Consider the following 18,540-nt stretch of genomic DNA (forward strand, 5'->3'; position numbering starts at 1 on the left):
GCCCGGGGCGCTGTCGGTGGTGGCTCGCTGCAGCCCTGCGCCTCTGCCCTGCTCTGTTGCCTGCGAGAGAGGGGGATGCGAAAGGTCAGGGTGTCTTCCGGAGGTGAGTTAACAAACGAGGAGTTTTGGAGCGGAAGGGTGCCCCTGCCGCAGCTCCAGGTGCTTGTGTTGCACTGCGTGCCTGGGGCGAGTTCTCTGGCAAAAAGGCGAAAAGAAGGCAAAAAGGTGCTGCAGAGCTGCCTCAGGCCGTGGGGGCCATCCCCTAAACTCGTGGCATTCACAGTGGACTGTAAGTGTTCGTGTTTCCAAGCCAGCCTCTTGGTTTCTCCATTAGTACATGTAACCTCTGTTGATGTTAGTGATGCTCTTCTCCTAGAATCCCGTGGGTGCGTTTGAAATCTCTGTGCTTCCCATTAACATGTCATTTCCCTTTCCCATTAACTTCCAAGGCATTGTCAAAATTCAGAGGATCTAACTGGCATCTAGTTATATCATGCTTTGCCTTTACCAGTCCATCTCTGTGGAGATAAACAGTCTATTTGCATGAATGAAAACAGCTTCTCAGATACCACACAACTACATAAAAGCTGATACCGCTCACACAACCACTGCTATTTCCCTCTGTTCTCGGCAGCTGTCAGTTTGTGCATGTACAGCACGTGCAACACTGCTGTGTTTAATGTCACAAACACAAGGTGGTGATAATGCTCTGCAGCAGGACACGCAGCCTTTCTGGTACCATCAGCTGGCAACATCCCATAGCCAAAATTGTCACCAGCAATAAATGTCAGTGGCCAAATAGGGCACGGGCATCGTGTGATGCTGAAAGGTTTTCTGTGGTATTCATATGCCCTGCTTATGTCTTGGCTCTGATGGTCTTGATACCATGCTTAGTCATTTATCCTAAAAATAAAGAGTATGTGGTATCTTGCTCCCTGTTCGGAGTTTTGCAAGTCATGCACCAGTCCCTGTGCACAAGTAACATGAGGTTACTTGTGCTGGTATGGGTTTTGTGGAAGCTGAACAGGGGGCTGGCTGTGGTGTGATGCATAAGGGGGAAGCATCTCCCTTGAGGAAGGAACCATTTCTGCTGTGTTTTGCTCCTAAGCACCTCCTGTACAATCTTCTGCTCTCCTGCTACACTGAGAGGTATTTTGTCCAAATTATGGTGTGAGGAATAGTGCACCACAAGGACTTTTTTATCAGTGCTAAGCTTTCCTTCGCTTATACTGGTATCAGCTCCAGGACCTGATGCTGGTAGTTTTATTTTCAGCTGGCATACTGTTGACCCAGCAGCACTGATGGTTGTCTCCCTTTGGTTTCTTTCCCACTTCTAGGCACTTTAGTGAGCCCTGATGTGCCCTTGACCTGGCCTATAGGGGCCTACAGTCATTCATCTTTGACCTGACTTGAAGTGATGTCCCTCCAGTTTGGACTTCGCGTTCAAAGATATTGCCGTACCTTCTCAAAGTGGTTTTCTGCAAGGAATTTAAGTCTTGGTGTTGGCCTCCAACACTTAAACTCCATCCTTACATATAACAGGTGTCTCAGTAATGGACTTGGAAAACAGGAAGGGAAACAACTTCGTTTTCATTTAAGACTTGGATCAGATGCCTGTCAGTGTCAGAGGATGCTGTTCTGCCTGCAGCCTTTCAACTGGTTTAAAGCCCAGTTTGTTCTGGGGATGGTACTGCACAAACCAGCCACTGTATCTGGATGTGCTGGGATGCCAGCTGCATGACATCTCCCATGATGACAGACAGGGCCTTGGCCAGCATCACTTACCTGTTGAGTCCCATCAGGTAAACATTACCTTAACAGCGGCATCTTCATACAAAACTTTTATCTATCTTGGAAATACCTCTGTCACTAGAAAAAAGTATCTCCATCCTCCTTTGGTTTGCATTAGTTTATCAGTATATAAACATGTAATCCACCTGAGACCAGGTCTAGGGATCATGCTTTCTTTGATGTTAACAATGGTAAAAATTCCTCTTCTTAGGCTTTAGTTATTGCCTAACTACTCCTTAAGTGACACGGGCTCTTTCTCCTTCCTGGTTTACCTCTTGCTTGAGGGCCTCTTTCTCCTCCCTGTTAAGACCTATGAATTAGAGTAACTCTTTTTCAAAAGTCCCCCTTCTCCTCATTCCTCTTGGCTCCACACCGTGCGCTGCTCACCGGCACTGCCCCTGAGCTTTCGGAAAGGACAGCACTCACAGGCCTGCTGCCCACCACCGGCTCTGGGACTCCCAGAGCTGATGTTCAACTGGTCAGGTCTTACCTGTGCAGGAGGCAGCGAGGATGGAGGCTATTGCAAAGAACCCCTCTTTATCACACCATGCCCAGAAAGCCTCCCACCCTCCACAGTCCACAAGCAGGTGGAGGAATCTGCCTCTGATTCCCATTCACTGGCCCTTAGGTGTATGTTGTCCTCCCTCAAAAGCATGGCCAAGATGCCAAATCTGTGCACAAAATGATAACATTTATTGAAAGAGTATTTTTTTTTGTTTTTAATACAAAAGAAAGCTCTGTACATAGTACTGTGATTACTTCCACATCCTTCCAGAAACACAACCCTGGAAACTGGAGGGGAAAAAAAAAATCCCACACACACTTATGCGTACACACGCGCACACACACACACGCACACACACACAACCCTCAAACCGGTAAAATGAACTAAAATGTCACCACACAATAAATGCCGTTTCATCCCTGATACACAAGTGTTCTTACAAGTCGGTACTTAAATAAAATACACCATTAGCGTTTAACCAGCAGTTGCCTTTGGGGAACCAGGGAGGGGATGCAGCCAAGACACCCTGGAGCAGCAGGGGCACTCCTGCCATCCCAGCCCAACCGCTCTGCTCCGCAGCGCTAGCACAAGCAAAGCGGAGTAAAGCCAGGCCACAGCGATGTGCTGGGGCAAAGGATAATGCGAACCCCAACCCCATCCGCCTCCCTGGATGCTACCTAGCTACCCATCCTTGTTTTGGAAGCATCACTGAGCAGCTTTCACAGACCTAGCAATGGGGTATGGCACAGCATCCCCACGCGTTCCAACCTGCAGGGTATACATCACTCTTAGAGCAAGGATACCAACGGGAGGCAGCACAAAATGTAACTCTCACCAGAGGGGCCACCCCACTCCCCACAAGCCCTTTCCAGGCTGCATAACAGACTAAGGGCTCTTTGCACAGAGGTCTTGGGTGGGACCTGTCTACATCTGTGCACTCAGGAATAGCTATATAGGAGGAACTACAGCCCAGATCGTCAGCTAGGAGTTGCTACCTGCACAGTGAGCGGAGAGAGCAGTGATCAGCCACTGCTGGCCACTCACCTCCTAGGGAGGAGTGGGGATGCCCATATCCCATAGGCAGTCACAGGCAGCACTGCTCCACACCAAGAGCCGTGTCAGAGCAGCTGCAGGTCCCAGGACTAGAGGTGAACAGGACAGCCATAAGAAAACCCAGCCCATCTCCAGCTGCTGGGCACACTGCAAGCCCCTTGCTCCCAAGGGATGGGTTTCCCACTTTGAGGCCAGCCACTTCTTCAACTTGCCTTCTGCCCGTTAAGCCCAAAATGATGAGTATGGAGTCCTCAGTACAGCTAAGTGGGAAACAAGCATCCCACTGGGTGAAGCTTGATCCCTGGCACATGCTGGTGGGTGAAGAGCGCAGCTTAAACGCTAATGCTGAGGGAACATGTCCAAGGTTACAATACAAACTCAAAAGCAAGGCCCCTTTCCTGCCTCCATGCCCCCCCACCCCTCTCCCATCCCCCTGGTACAAACCCCATGAAAACTGTACAGGAGCCAAACTTTTATTCCTCAAAGAATTACATAAATACTGAGTTTAACACTTAGAAAAATAAAGTAATTTTCTTTTTTTTTTTTCTTTTCTTTTTTTTTTTTTTTTTTCCTCCAAGGCTTCTTTTGTCTTTAACTTAAAAAAAAAAAAAAAAAAAAAAAAAAGTTACAGTAGCTGCTTCTTCCCCTTAAGGGTTCAGCAGCTTCTCTCACTTGCTCACTCTCCCTCCAGGGACAGGGCTAGGTAGCAGAGCCATTCACAGCAACTCCCATGCAGGACCATGCATGCTCCAGCCCTTCTTCCCCAGCCTTGCAGAGCCCGCACAGACATGGCAGCCACCCCTCCGCAGCCCAGGATGGCCTACAGGCCACCCTAGTGTTCAGAGGAAGAGCCTGCCACATGCCCAGCAGCTCAGTGCCCCACGGGCTCTTCCCTTTGACACTTGAGTTGTTTCTCCACCTTGCATCAGATGAATTTAGAAAGCGCTGGCTGGAGCTCCAGGAGGATGTGGGAAAGACCTGACCACATTTCCCTGGGTGTATGGAGTCCGCAAGCAGTGTGAGGGCTGAGAGGAGAGTGTGGGACTGGGCTGGCCACAGAGCCCCCCAGGAGCTCTCTCGGGCATTGCAGTGCTCCTGGGTGTCCACTGACCACCTCAGCTGTGCAAGGGCAGCCACCGGGCAGAGCCAGTCAGGCTGCAAGTCTGCCAGGCAGCCCAGCGAGGAGGCACTGAGGGCGGAGGGCTCACCGTAGTGCATACGAGGAGGATGGGGCCATGTGCTGCAGGCCCAACCAGAGATGCACATGCAAGCTGGCCACTCTCCCCTATCCAGAGCCCAGGGCAAGTTGCTGCAGCCAGGACCCATCACCCCCACAAAGGCACATTGCTGAGGCCAGCAGCACAGCCTTGGCCCACTCTGCTCCAAACTGCACCTGCAGGACAGCTCTGGGTTTTAATCCCATGCGATCAAACCCATGCAGAGCAAACGCTCATGGGCAAGGTGTCTTAGGAGTGCCCAGAAGGAGCCAAAGCCTCCAGCTGGGAATGCCCTGCAGTATTTATTTGCAGCACAGAGCAATCCTCCCCTCAAGAGACAAGTTTCTTTGGCTGGCGTGAGACAAGCACAGCTATCGCAGCATCCTGATGCCCCCAAGCCCTGCATGGCCCCAGCATAGCTCCACCCCAGGTGGGTCCTGCAGCCCCACACGCGTGCCCTATGTGTGTGTGTGTGGGTGCATGTGTGTGTGTTTGTGTGTGTGTGCACGTGTGGATGAAGGAAACGTGAAAAGGCAACAATAAATAACTGGTGCAGTCTGTACGAGAAGGAATTGCCACCAGCCCCAGCACTGGCATGACAAGCCAGGGAACAGCACAAGGCCGGCAGCAGAGGCCTCTCAGTCACTCACTCTTGGCGCCATGTGAGGTGTCCAAGTTTACTACCTGCAGCTCCGTCAGGCTGCTGCCACTGCTGCTCTGCTGCCCAATGACCGCCATCTAGAGAGAAAAGGGAGGAGGAAGCACTGGGGGACAGCATGCCCTGAGACCGCGTGCGCCAGCAGCCAGGGTGGCACTGTCCTTTTTGGGCCAAGGAGAGCAAGACTTCCTCGCCCACAGGTAGGTGGCACTGACAGCTTTCCCACACCCGAGGACCTGGGTCTGCCCAGACCCACAAAGGATGTGCAGGCAGGGACAGAGCAAGGATATCCCCTAAACACCTGTGAGTACCACTGATCCTACCTGGTGAAGCTGGACAGCTGAGACTGGGATCTGAACGGTGCCTGATGGGGCTGTCAGGAACACTTGGGGGACGCCACCTGCACAGAGAGAGCACAAATGACACCATCCCTTAAACACTGCTCCCCCATGGGTCCTTCCTCTGAGCTCCATGGAGCTTCACAAGGATGAAGGAGTGTGTCTGCATGCATGGCAGCATCTCAGATGAAAGCCACATGTGCTAGTTTTCAAAATGGTGGGAGAAGCAGGCATTAGCCCTCAATTCAAGTCTTGCCTGCATGATTTTTCATGCTGCTTTTTCCCCTCGTGCAACTAACTACACATAGTCACCAATCTCTCCTAACTCTTCCACCGGCCTGCCCCATAGGCCACCCATCTCAGCAACCCTCACCCTTTTTCCCAGCAATCATTTGCATAGGAGAATAGTGAGATCTAAAAGCACACATCAAGCATCACCCCTGCCAGGCCTTTCTGCAGCCACTAGGACAGCTCAGAAGCAGCTTTTTTAACATGAATATACAGCATAAATCCATGTGAGAGAAAAACAAGGGTGTCAGAGCACTTAGGGGAACACTGACCCGAAGAGCTGTCTTACCCTGATCCTGGACCTGGCCGTGGGACACCTGCATCGCTGAGGGTGCCTGTGAGAATGCGTTGAGGACTGCAAGGCCGCCGTCCGCAAGGCCAGATGTGGGCGCGTACATCACCGCGTGTGGGCTGGGGTACATCATGTGGCCACCCACAGTGGTTGGCACAGACGACGTCATGATGGTTGCTGGGAGGGTCACTGGTACCAGGACAGATGACAACGAGTCACACAAAAGGAGTCTGCCCAGCACCCCTCCCTCCACCACATGCCCTTGGTGCGCTGAGGCAGCAGGAGCATGGAGATGCCCATCTTGTTCTCCCAAGTTACTCTTTCATAAGTATGATGGGGCAGAAAGGCATGGTAGCCAAATATCCAAGGATGAAATTCAACTTGAGATACAAGCTTTAATAAAAACGTTGAACTGGATTCAGCCTGCATCCAGGCACCCAAACTAAGATTTTGCTGACAAGAGAGGTGTCTTCTGCACATACAGTAAAAATCTCAAGTAGATGTGAGCCAATGCTGTGTGCTAAGGGCAATGCTGGCTCACTGAGAAGCCACGTGAGAACTGGGCAACCTGTTCACAGCTCCATGCTGCAAGTTAAGAGCAGATGCTGTGGCTGGAAAGGCTCTGAAATCGCTTGTAAGGTGCCCTATGCACAACAACATCTACCTAGATATAGCATAGCACAGGGGCTGCCAACAAGATAAAATACACTTGGGAAACTGTCAGAAAGGCTGGGATAGGGTTGGTCTGAAGAAGGATCCTGAGCAGGGAGCAGGCGTGAGGCCTGCTGGTGTGGGTTGTTAGCAGGAGCGATTAGGAAGACAGAACATGGTTTACCATCATGCCCCAATTACCTGTTCCGCTGGAAGAGGTCTGGGTAAGGTCAGTGCTGCTGTCACTAGAGGGAGACGTTTGCTGCGGTGCCTGGTGCACCTGGATCGCCTGGACTGGGACCTGCTGAGCCATGGTACCACCTTGGGAGAGAGAGGAGCCTGTGAGCCTATGCTCGGCAGTGATAAAGGCACTCTGGGCCACGTGAAAAAGCCCCCCAGTCTTTCTTTAGCTGCAAACTGCTCCACAGCGTGGCTCTGCACTGTGCTGTGGAAGGCTGGCCAAAAGCAGCACGTGGCAGAAACCAGGCCCTGTCCCAAACAGCAGGCCAAAAGCTGCTCTTTCCTGGCACACAGGGGCCAAGGAAGGGTTAGCTGAGCTTCTAGGCTCTAGAGACAAAAGGCTACAGAAGCTTTTGTCCAGCTCCTAAACATGATTCAGGCATGTCTGGGGCACCCTTCACCATTCCTGGCTCCATTAAGACACAGCACAGAAGGTGCTGGGAGGAAAGGGCCCAGATCATGCCCCCAGCACTGCCCATGCAAGGATCATCTCACTGCACCAAACAGAACTGCTAGAATCCAAATGCCCAGGCCAGACGGAGTCCGCTGCCTTCACACTCTGGAGCTCAGCTCCATCCTCCACAGGACACTCGGGAAACAGCTATCTCACCCATCTGGTGATCCTAAAGACACCACAGTGCCCTACACCGGGCCACAAAGCATACACCCTAGATGTACATTTTGTACATGGGGCATGGCCACACAGCCTCTAGCCCAGCCCACAGAGACAGAGCTTGGCACAGAAAGCTCCCTTCAGGCTCAGGTCCTGTTGCCAGAGGGAACAGCAAGGGATGCCAGAGAGCAGGAACCACTAATCACCTCACTCAGATGGCGAATTTCACCATGCACAACACCACAGAGATGTATATCCATTATTCTCTTAGCTCCTGCAGATCACAAGGGAAATCCAGTCCCTTTGCACAGGATCATGCTGTCTGCCAGGGCTCACAGGAGCCATAAGGGCTCCAAGAAAGCATGCAAGCTATAAGACTCATTGACTTGGGCACAAACAGGCAGCACACAAGAAACATGGTCTCAGTACCAGTCCTCAGATGATGGCTGTTTCCACAAACAGGAGCTTAGCCCGGCTCTGAACCTCCAGCCAGAAGCACATGCAGCCCCAATGCAACACCTGGGAGCCTTGACTCAGCACAATAAATTCCTACCAAGGACAACACACACGAGGCAGCACACCAGCACTGCTCCCTCCTCTGCTCCAGGTCTCTCAGAATCTGTCCTCTGCACTGTGGCTCAGTGACTGACTGCAGATCCAAATACAAAAGCAGCTGCTCAGAGCCAAATGCCAGCACTCAAAAAACATCCATTGGGCATCTGAGACCCTGCAGGCTCCTTCCATCAGTCCTCCTAGCAGTACAGTTGAGCCTCAGCACACCTGTACCAAGGACCCCTCCTCTGCATTTGCCAGTCAGAATGCAAACCCTCAGGCAGGGGACTGACTGACAGCCCACTGCTTCCCTGGGTCTGTATCCCCCAAGATGCTGCTCCTGCCTATGCCAAGCACTCTCTACCCTGCCTTCCCATCTCTCCCCTGCAGCCACAGCCAGGGTGCCCTGTGCTCTGCCTCCTGTGCTCCCACCTCAGTTGGGGGTCAGTTCTCTGGCCAGGACCAGGACCCCACAGATGCCTCCATCCCCCCAAGTCAAGCAAGCGGAGGAGAAGCGAGTGCTGACCTGTCAGCGACACGATCTGCCCTCCAGCTCTGGCAGGGAAGCGGAAGACTGTCTGTTGTGCCTGCTGCAGCGGTCCAGCCGTACCCGTGACCACCTGGCCCTGCTGGCTGGAAAGAGCCAGGGAGTGCGGCTGTAACTGAGTGAGAGGAATGGTAGGGGTCCCCGGAGAAAGGGAAGCACCTGCCAAAAGGAGGGATAAAGAAAGGCTTTGTCACCATCAGCTCTTTTCACTCCCTCCAGGCTTCTTGGTGCTGCCCTGGGGTCCCAACTCAGCTCCCTGCCACCATGCCCTTCCCAGCAGCAGGGCCAGCTAGCAGCTCTCTAAGGAAACAGCCACTACATGACACTTCTCCAGCCACTGGCCTGGCTGGGATCGAGCAAGGAACCCCAGCCAGGTTCACCCTACAGCAGCAACCACTCTGCTTCCTCCTGCCACTAGTCTTCCCTCCTCTGGAGAGGGCAGCAATGCGCTTTTGTTGAATGTTGCAGTCCTTGGTCCCTAAAAGCACTGACCTGACATGAGGGTGAAGCTGGTGGGTATCGGCATGAGGCCCCCAGATGTCACTGCACTGGCTCCAGTAGTCTTCAGCACTGTCCCGTTGGCACTGGTGACTGCATTGGGGCTGATGCTGGCAGACACTGGCGCCAGGTAATTAGTGATGGGGAATGATGGGCCACTGCTGACCTGCATAGAGGTTGAGGTGGTGGGGGCTGTCTGGATGGTGGACGTTGTCCCCGGCAGGTTGGTGACAGTGAACGCTGGTTTCAGTGCGTCCTGGGGAAGGAGAGATTGTGACAACTCAGACCAGCCCTTGGATCTGGTCAACCCTTACCTGCCCATAAGATCAAACCAGGCTCCATTGGTTGCATGCTGGTGCTAAACCTTACCCCCGTAGCTTGCTGCCAGCACATGGAGCACAGACAGTGCAGCAGAGAGAAGCTGCTTGTACAAACATGAGAAGACTGTGTCCAATAACGCAGCATGAGGAAAGCTGGAGAAAGCTCAACGTATACCTTGGATACAAGCCCAGGGCCACACGGGTCCCCTGAGAGACCTCCCTATGAGACACCAGGGGACAAAGCAACCCATTCCCCTCCCCAGGACTCCCCAAAGCCTCTAAGAGGAGAAAACCTCTTTCTGGCACACAACAGGCAAAAGCAGTGCTTGCAGGGACAGACATAAAGGCAAACACACGGTCTCCTGTCAGGAACACACACCACTTCCCTTATGGCAGGAAGCACATGGCCAAGAACAAGCTGGGAATTGGCTCTTAAAGGTAGCTGCACACCAAAAGCAGCAAGTGAGAGGTGAGTAAGCCAAACCCTGGACACCAGGGATGGCCAAACCCAGCTCTGACAGCTGCTTTGGTAGGCCCTGGGGAATGCCTCCACAAATCTCCTGGAGCAAAGGGAAGAACCTGGCCAAGGGAAGCACCCATTTGCCATCCCACTAGCAGGAGAGAGGCAGAAGGCAAATGCTTCCAAGCAACTCGGCATGTTAGCTACAGCCAGCACACACCACGGTCCTGCAAGGAGCAGAGCTCTATGCCTGAGGACATCAGTGGCAGGGAAGCTGAGCAGCAGGAGGTAAAAGGCCCTGCACCGGGCCAACACTAGCCTGAGGCCAGCCTCCTGGGTCTGAGAACTCCGGAGGAAAATGTATGCCAGGCTGCAGGGCATGTAACACCTCAGCTTCAGCAGCTACAAAGCAAGTGGCTTGGATCTGCAGGAACCAAGCCCAGCATGATCCCTGCTGCCCCTGGCAGTCGCACTTCTCCTTCCCCCAAATCCCCTTTTAGATACCTACGGTCTCCATAGCTCCTCTCCTGTCCTGTTCATCTGGCCAAGAGCAGACTGCACACACACCGCTCCGCAGGAGACCACACCACAGGCCGAAGGGACCTGCTGTCCCCGTGCCCTGCCACGGCTGCCGGCACACCCGGGAAGAGTTAAGGCTGCCACACTCCCACCCCTCCCGCTGCAGGCTGGTGGGCCCAGCTCTCCCACGTGCTAAGCCTTGTTCCCAGCTTGTCAAGCTGCCAGGAACGAGGAATTCACAGCTCAACCAACAGCTAAAAAAGGGAAGGCAGCCCATTTTGGACAGGAGGAGCCAATCCCGGGCACTCAGCCGTGCCCCAGGGCCCAGGGAGGGAGGAGAGTAACACCCCTCAGCCTTGGCACCACAGTCCCTGAAGTCCAAATTAGAAGAGGCACGTGATAACAGAGTAGAGCCCAGCACGGGCACTTTCCATTAGCTCAACCACAAACTCCTGCCATCCCACGTGGGACACGGAGGCTATGGGTGCTCTCCCCACGTGGGTGACAGGGCAGAGCTCCCCCCAGCCCACTAAGCCACGGAAGCCATAGCAGAGCAGGGTGGGTCTTGTTCCCGGCTGGAAAACCCAGGCTCTCTCATCCTGAAGACATAGCCCTGAAGCGGTACATCCCTGAAATACAGCCACCAGGCAGCCAGAGCTCTCAACATCCCCCAACACTCCACACTCTCAGGGCTGCAGGAGGCATCCCAAAAGATTCACAGCACCTTGCTCAGGGGGTTTCCCAGGACTCCCTAAAAGTACAAGGGCAAACCTCAGCATGATCAGAGCAGAAAAGATGCTTGGGATGGATGCTGTGCCAGCAGGCTTGAACCATGCACACCCCATCTCTGCCACAGGCGAGACTCAGATTCCTCCCGTCTTTGTTGTGCTTCTCTTAGGCTGCAGCAATAGCTCCTAGTACAGAAAGAGAGTCGAGCAAGACCTTGGGATTGGACATCTGCTGCCTTATCCCCATGACTGTCAGTGATGCCTCAGAGCCCCTGGGTGCCTTGGCTCCCTTCAGCACCTGTAAAGCCTAGAGTACATGTACAAGGCCAGCCTTCAATAGGAGCCAAGTCATAGGTCACCTTCAGCAGAGACTAACCAAAGGGCCATGGGCAAATCCTGATGCACCACAGCAGCCCTGAAGGCCTTTTCCTTCCCAATCCAGCTGCACATCCAATCCCCACCACAGCTCACTCAAAACTTCAGTTTGCAGAGCAGTACCTGGGGAAATCAACATGCAGCAAAGGTGCAGCATAGCATCAGGAGATGGCTGCACAGACCCACACCGCTGTGCGTGCTTGATAAATGCTATACAGCATGAGTGGACCATAGGGCATGGCCCAGGCCAACTGATGCCTACCTGGACCTTAGAAAGATCCTGGGGACAGACACAATCCCTCTCCACAGCTTTCGGGGACTGCCTGAGACACTTGTTCAGCATGGCCCAGACCCTGAAACCAGCATTATTATGCAGATGTTGGAAGGCAACTGGCCTGGGAAGTACATGGGAAATCCCAATCAGGCCTCCAACACCTGATCTACATTCCAGATGAGGCAGAAAAACCCTTCCTAACCCCACCTCAAAGAGAGATGGCCGTATCAGGGCTACTCACATCCTCCTACCCCCAATCTAAAGCCTTTGAGCTCCTTCCAAAATCCCCTCTCTCCCACATAACTACACCCAAGAGATTACATGAGGGCCTTTTGAGAAGCACAAGAGATCAGGCAGATCAGTGCACAGCAGTATCATTGCGAAGATACAGATGCTGTTTTAAAAGTACAGCACGCCCCACTCCCAGCGGCAGTCCAAACTCAGCTCCGTGGCAGGGAGTTTGGATTTGGCACAGCAGGAGGATCTCATAGCTGCTGCTGGTTGTAGCTCAAATGAAGAGCAGTGGGCCGCCGACTGCAGGTAACAGTCTGGCTGCATTGCTCCCAGCCTCTGCTGCAGCAGCTGAACAAAAGCAGGTTTTGTCCCTGCAGAGGTCGAAGAAGTTCACAGGAAGGCCAGGGAGCAACCTCCCAGTCCTCTCAGAGCATCCTATGTGGCTGGACATCACAGTCCAGGCACTTGATCTCCTGCCACCTCCACCACTAACATACCTGTAACCCAGCCATGTGTACCACTCACCCACCCCTCAGCAAGGATGCCAGCCACCTAGCAGTGCCCACCCACAGGCTGCCTTCATCCTCAGGGAACTTCTCAGTCTATCTGAATTGGGCTGATCTCTGTCACAGCACAAACCCAGGCTTCCAGCCATGCACAAGGCACAGTAGGACTGGGGAAGGTAAAGATGGGACTGTCCCAGCCTCAGGGTTTACCAGGACAAGAACCCTCAGCAGGCCAGGGATGGATTTAGCCAGAATGTCAAGCAGGAGACAGGGCCACGGGGCTCCTCCAGCCCTGCACTAAAGGCTGGCCATGGCCAGAATGCACCCCACTCTAAGCATTACCACTCTTAAACACTGAGATGGAGTCTGCAGAGTTGCATCAGAAAGTGGGCAGAGAAGTTGCATTAAGATCTCTTCTGCAGAGTTAACTGTACCCCAAGACCGCACTTCCTTTGCGGCCACCTAGCAGTGTTTTCAGGGGCAAAGAACACAATGTGGACAAGCCCCATGCCAGGAACAGGTCACCTGCCATGCACAGCACTTCCTGCACCTCCAATTACTCCAAGCATAGGCAATTTGTCTCATTACAAAATGCCCAGAGGATGTGCTTTTCATACAGGAGAAGCACAAGAGACAAGTCCTTACAAACACAGGCTGCAGAAGGAAGAAGCTGCCTACTGGAAAGGGCTGGCACAGCTCACACTAGGAATCAAGAGCACCCAGGAAAGTCATGCCAGACTGGGACAGCCAGAACTGTTGCTGGGCTCCCACCAATGGGAAGGCTTCCCAGGGACTCTCCTGGGCTCCAGCACAGAGCTCTCCAGCCAGCAGCACCTTGGCCCACCGCAGCTGCTCTGCCTGCAGGGATCTCTGGGACTGCTGGTATTTCTCAGGGCTCAGCAGTGATTAAGTTTTTGCTCGGTGCAGCACTACATGCACGTGGGGAAAAGGGCATGGAGAAATTGTGGCTGCCAGGTACCCAGCGGCACTGTGATCAGAGCCGTTGCACTGCCACAGGATGCAAGCACAGCTGAACACCCCTGCAGCCCCAAACACCACACTAGGCATGTTGCTGCACTTGCTGCCTTTGGGATTACAGCGCACAGACTTCAAACGCCATTCTCCAGGTTCTGTCTGCTTAATGCTTAGTGGCTACTGTGGTTTGTGTACAGTAGCTAGATTAGGATGCTGCTGTAGTTTGCGTACAGTTGGCTAGAGGTCTCCTAGAGCAAGGCCATGGATCATCTGGAAGGAGGCTTTTGCAGCAATCCCAGGTCCCACACCGTGAACACAGCCACAGCAGAGCTGCAGCAACTCGCAGTGCCCAGTGGCACCCCTCGCAGGCACAGGAAGCTGCAGCACAACCCCAGTTCAGCATGTCACCCCAGCCTTGTTCCACAAACTCCCCTGCCTCCCCATCTCCATGCTCCTGTGGATCAGCCTGCAAGGCAGCAGCAGGGATATGGAAAAATGTCATTTGTATAAATGATGTAAATTGAAGTTATTGAACAGATGAGACATCAGGAATAAATTCTTTACTATGAGAGCAATGAAGCACTGGCAGTGGTTGTCCAGAGAAGCTGTGGCTGCCCCATCCCTGGCAGTGTTCAAGGCCAGGTTGGACGGGGCTTGGAGCAACCTGGTCTAGTGGAAGGTGTCCCTGCCCATGGCAGGGGTTGGAACTGGATGAGCTTTAAGGTCCCTTCCAACCCAAACCAGTCTGTCAGTCTATAAGGGAGCCAGTTCTTCTGAGACAACCCTTAGGACCAGCACCAGCGATGCAGTGACTAGACAGAGTCCTCCAAGCAGGAAAGGTTCATTGCCCAGCTGTGCACCTATAGGCAGTCCTCCGCAGCACCCTCAATGAGAGGCCACAGGCAAGGGCTAGTGCCTGCAGGGACACGAGGCAGGGAGCAGAAACAGTCCATCCAGCCAAATGTTTCCATTCCCCATGTCCTCCCTGCCCCCTTCCAAAACAGCACCAAAGCAAGAGACAGCTGCAGCTTATAAGGAATGTGAGGGGCCCTGCCAGGGACTCTGGCGAGGGAAACCAGGCCTTATAAGGCCATGGAGGCAGAATCAAATTTTTATCAATGAGTGCAAGAGCATGGAGACACCCGGGGAGAGATAACGGTGCTGAGAGCTGGCCAGGGGGCGGGCCGGGCCGGTGGGGAGCCCCACTGCAGAGACAGGGGCCAGGACACCTGCCACTCACATCCCTCCCTCTGCAAATCACCACTGTCACCAGACAAGAGAAGGAGTCAGCCCAGAGAGGCCTCTCAGTGGGCATTAACCCACTGGAGTCGCCACAAAGCAGGACCCATCCTCAGCTTCCCAAGCTGCTATTCAAGGAGACTGGCACTGATCCTGGCACAGCCCATGCCTCCCAGGGTGCCCAGGCATGTGGCTGAGCATTACCTTGGTCTCCCCACTGCTGTCCGACTCGGACACCTGGTAGGTGAGGTCCGTCTCCTCGAAGCCCGTGGCACTCATGCGCTGGTCAGTTGTCGGGTCCGAGCGTGGGGGTGAGTCTGGGGAGTTGAGGCACGTTTGGATCAATGCCTTCCCCGTCTCACTGGTGATCATAGGCTGCAGCTTCCGCGTGGCAAACGTGTACACATGGCCCGTCTCGCTGGCCACCAGCAGCAGGACTTGGGTGCCAGTCAGCGTGGAGAGCTCATAGGCCTGCCAGGAGCACAAGGGAAGAACAGGGAGTCACGGACACATACAGCACAGGACAAGAGTCCCTGGCACACGCCTGTGCTCCCAGCATGGCCCTCCTTTCACCCGTATCAGCTCCAGCCGTCACTCCAGAGGAGCTGTGGCCTCTAAAACCAACTCAGGTTGGCTCCTTACAGGTTGAAGTGCCCCATGCTGTGTTCCCATCTCCTTCAGCATGCCCTTCGGTGATGTGAATGCCAAAAGCCCATGGGAAAAGTGGTCCCTTCAAGACAGGCAGCTTGAGGTCATGGGCACACTAGGCTGTTTCCATTGTGGAAATCCCACCAACTTCTCCAGACATATCTGGATGCCCTCTCGCTGAGCCATGTGAGAGGATGCTACTCAGCCCATGTGCCTCTGCTACCTCTTTCCATCACCAACACGCCAGCCAGGCCAGGATCCAGAGTCCCCTCTTCATCTTCACAGTCGTAAGCACAGCTGGACCCAAACACCCTGGCATTGATGCCCTGGCATTAACTGGTGGCTCAGCATGTGCCACCATGGCACACTCCGTGGTCTCACAACAAGCTACCACAGCCAGGATGGCCTCATTCTGGATCCTGTGCTACCAGGATGCACCCAGTGGTACCCCACGACCATTCCCACCTTCCCAGGGTCTATGAAGCCCGGCTCAGCTAGGATGCAGCACTGCTCGGTCATTCAGAAGATGCAGTGAGCACCAAGGGGAGCCAGCAGCACCCAACTGCAAACAAAATCCCTCAAGTTTCTAATGTCTTTGCACAACAGCTCCAGCCACCAGGAACCACGGAGAGCGCTCCGGACCAACGGAGACACGGCTCTGGCCCCATCCACAGCCGAAGGGGCCAGCAGCCCTGCTGGGCCACAGGACCGGCGCAGCACCCAGCTACGGCTCACAGAGAGGGGGCCCCGGAGGCTGCACCGAACCGGGCATTCCCCAGGCACCCTGCCCGCTGCCGGCTGCCCGGGTCCCTGTCCGGAGCCCCGCGGACAGCCAGGCACCGGCCGCAGGGCACAACCGGCGCCGCCGGGGGCTCCCGCGCAGCCCCCCGGAAGGAGCCGGGGCCGGGCCGCCCCCCCTCCGTGGGGCCGGGAGGGCGCCGCTGTTTCCGGGCACGGCCCCGCCGGCCGGCTCCCCGCTCGAGCCGGGCGCGCACCGCCCACAGGGCCAGCGCTTCCGCCGGGGCGCCGGCAACCGACAGGTGGGTGCCGGCCGGCCGCCCCCCGCCCGTCCCGAGCCCCGGGCCGCACCTTCTTCATGATGCCGGTCTTCCTCTTGCTGAAGGTGGTGTAGCGCCGCAGCTTGTTGTCGATGAACTCCATCTTGATCTTCACCCGGCCCCGCGTCTTCTTCCCGGGCTTGGCGCCGCTCACGGCCCCGCCGCCCCCGCCGCCGCCGCTGTAGGCGGCCGCCGCCGCTCCCGCCGCGGGCCCCGCCGCCGCCGCCGCCGCCTCGGCCAGGCCCCGCTTCACGCCGCGCCGCTCGCCGCCCAGCTCCTCCTCCTCGGCCGACTCCGAGTCGCCCTCGCTGCCGCTGTACAGCGCCTCCCGCTCCAGGCGGCCCCCGGGCGGCCCCGCCGCCGCCGCCCCGCCGCCGTTCGCCCCACGCGGCACCGGCGCCCGGCCCAGTCCCGAGCCGCGGGCCAGCGCGGCGGCGGCGCCGTTCCCGGCTCCGGCCTGGCTCGGCAACATCGCGGCGGCGAGCGCGGGTCGGGTCGGGCCGGGTCAGGCCGGCCCCGCCATGGCCCCGCCGCCCGCTCCGCGCTCACGGCCCCGCTCCGCCGCCGCCCCCGCCGCGCCGCGCCGCCCCCATATAAAGCGATACAATATTGCCTTTTTTGGCAAAGGCGCTCCTTATATGGGGCGAGCCGTCGCCCCGCCGGGAGGCACCACCCTATTGGCTGGCAGCTGCCAAGCGCAGGCACCCATTGGCCAGCGGCTGGCGTTTGATTTGCATACGTTCCGACTGCGCTCGCGTCACCCCCAGATTGAAACACGCAAGAAGGGTCTTAAAGAGACAGCGGCCGGCGCGGCGCAGACGGGGCGGGCGGCAGCCAGCGTCGGGTGCCTCGCACCCGCGGGGGGGACCGGGCTGAGGCACCCGAGCTTCCAGACCTCGCTTCCCCATTCCCACTGCCGGCTCCAGGCAGCCCTGGCCTCACAGGGAACACACCACGTGGCTGAGGCTCCCTGCCTTGCTCCCCTCCGCATGCGGTCGAGCCGTACCCCGCACCTCAGCACCCTGCCCGGCTCTTGGCAAGGCCACCAGGCGCTGCTTCAGGCGAGGTCCACGGTTCCCGTAGCCTGCAGGGGACAACTGAGCTGCTTGCTCGTGGCGTGTGACAGCAGGGTCTGAAGGAGAGGCTGCACTGAGCCGGTCTGGGGGCTACATGGTGGCTATGGGGGGTGGAGGGCACAGGACTGGGCAGACAGAACCAAAATGCACATTGCCCAAGCACAAGTTGACCACTGCTCAGAAGGAAAAGGGTCTCTGTGACAGGGAGGGGCACAGCTAGGAGGAGAGAGTTGAGACCCGTGGATATGACAGACTGCCTGTACCCTGATCTCTAGGGAGATGGCTGGGCTGAACCCAGAATGCAGACGGGCCCATGTCCACCCCACTCTGCAGCAAAGAGGGTTTCTAACAGGCGGCACAGACCATGTCCTCTGCTCAGGTGTGAGCCAGGACCTCCCCAAGAGAGGGACAGCCCATGCAGGCAGAGAAACCGGGAGCAAGGCAGGGAGCATGGGTGCACGAGGGACCACAGAGCCGGAAGCTGTAAGCACCAACAGACACATCCTTAGCTAAGAAAAGGGCTCTCCCACACCCCATCCTACAAACAAGAACTACAACCCAGGGTAAGCCCTCACCTCTGCCAGCACTAGCCCTGCCACAGACCCATTTTACATCCCTATGGAGAAAGAGTCCTGCAGCTTGCACAAGCCCTCTCCATACCCGCCTCACCACTCAGGGGACACGCACGTTTGCCACCAGCCTTCACAGCTGTCTCCCACTCTCTAGGGCCAATCTCCTACAGACCAAAGGAGTGACTGCAAAACGAAACACCCCCCTTGCCGCCACCTCCCCGTCCCCCCCGCCAGCCATGCTCCTCCAGTGAGCACACATGCCATTTATAGCTCCCAGCAGGGCCGCTGCGATGCACGTGCCTTCCATCACATG

The 18,540-nt window shown here is 55.8% G+C and overlaps 1 protein-coding gene across 2 annotated transcripts; it reads right to left on the reverse strand.

Moving 5' to 3' along the window:
* Positions 1-2,461: 2,461 nt before the first annotated feature.
* Positions 2,462-17,156, reverse strand: SRF (serum response factor). Of its 2 annotated transcripts, XM_065679528.1 has the most exons (8): positions 16,611-17,156; positions 15,078-15,344; positions 9,238-9,499; positions 8,725-8,904; positions 6,995-7,114; positions 6,140-6,331; positions 5,548-5,624; positions 2,462-5,304 (listed from the first exon to the last, which is right to left on the reverse strand). In XM_065679528.1, exons 1-8 carry the CDS (start codon positions 17,049-17,051, stop codon positions 5,209-5,211), a joined length of 1,635 nt encoding a protein of 544 aa, XP_065535600.1. In that variant the 5' UTR covers positions 17,052-17,156; the 3' UTR covers positions 2,462-5,208. The 2 variants fall into 2 exon arrangements, with proteins under 2 accessions (XP_065535600.1, XP_065535602.1); XM_065679530.1 differs by lacking the exon at positions 8,725-8,904 and having other exon boundaries at positions 16,611-17,150.
* Between the last annotated feature and the right edge of the window lie 1,384 nt (positions 17,157-18,540).

This window comes from Lathamus discolor, chromosome 5 (genome assembly GCF_037157495.1).
Source record: "Lathamus discolor isolate bLatDis1 chromosome 5, bLatDis1.hap1, whole genome shotgun sequence".
NCBI lineage: Eukaryota > Metazoa > Chordata > Aves > Psittaciformes > Psittacidae > Lathamus > Lathamus discolor.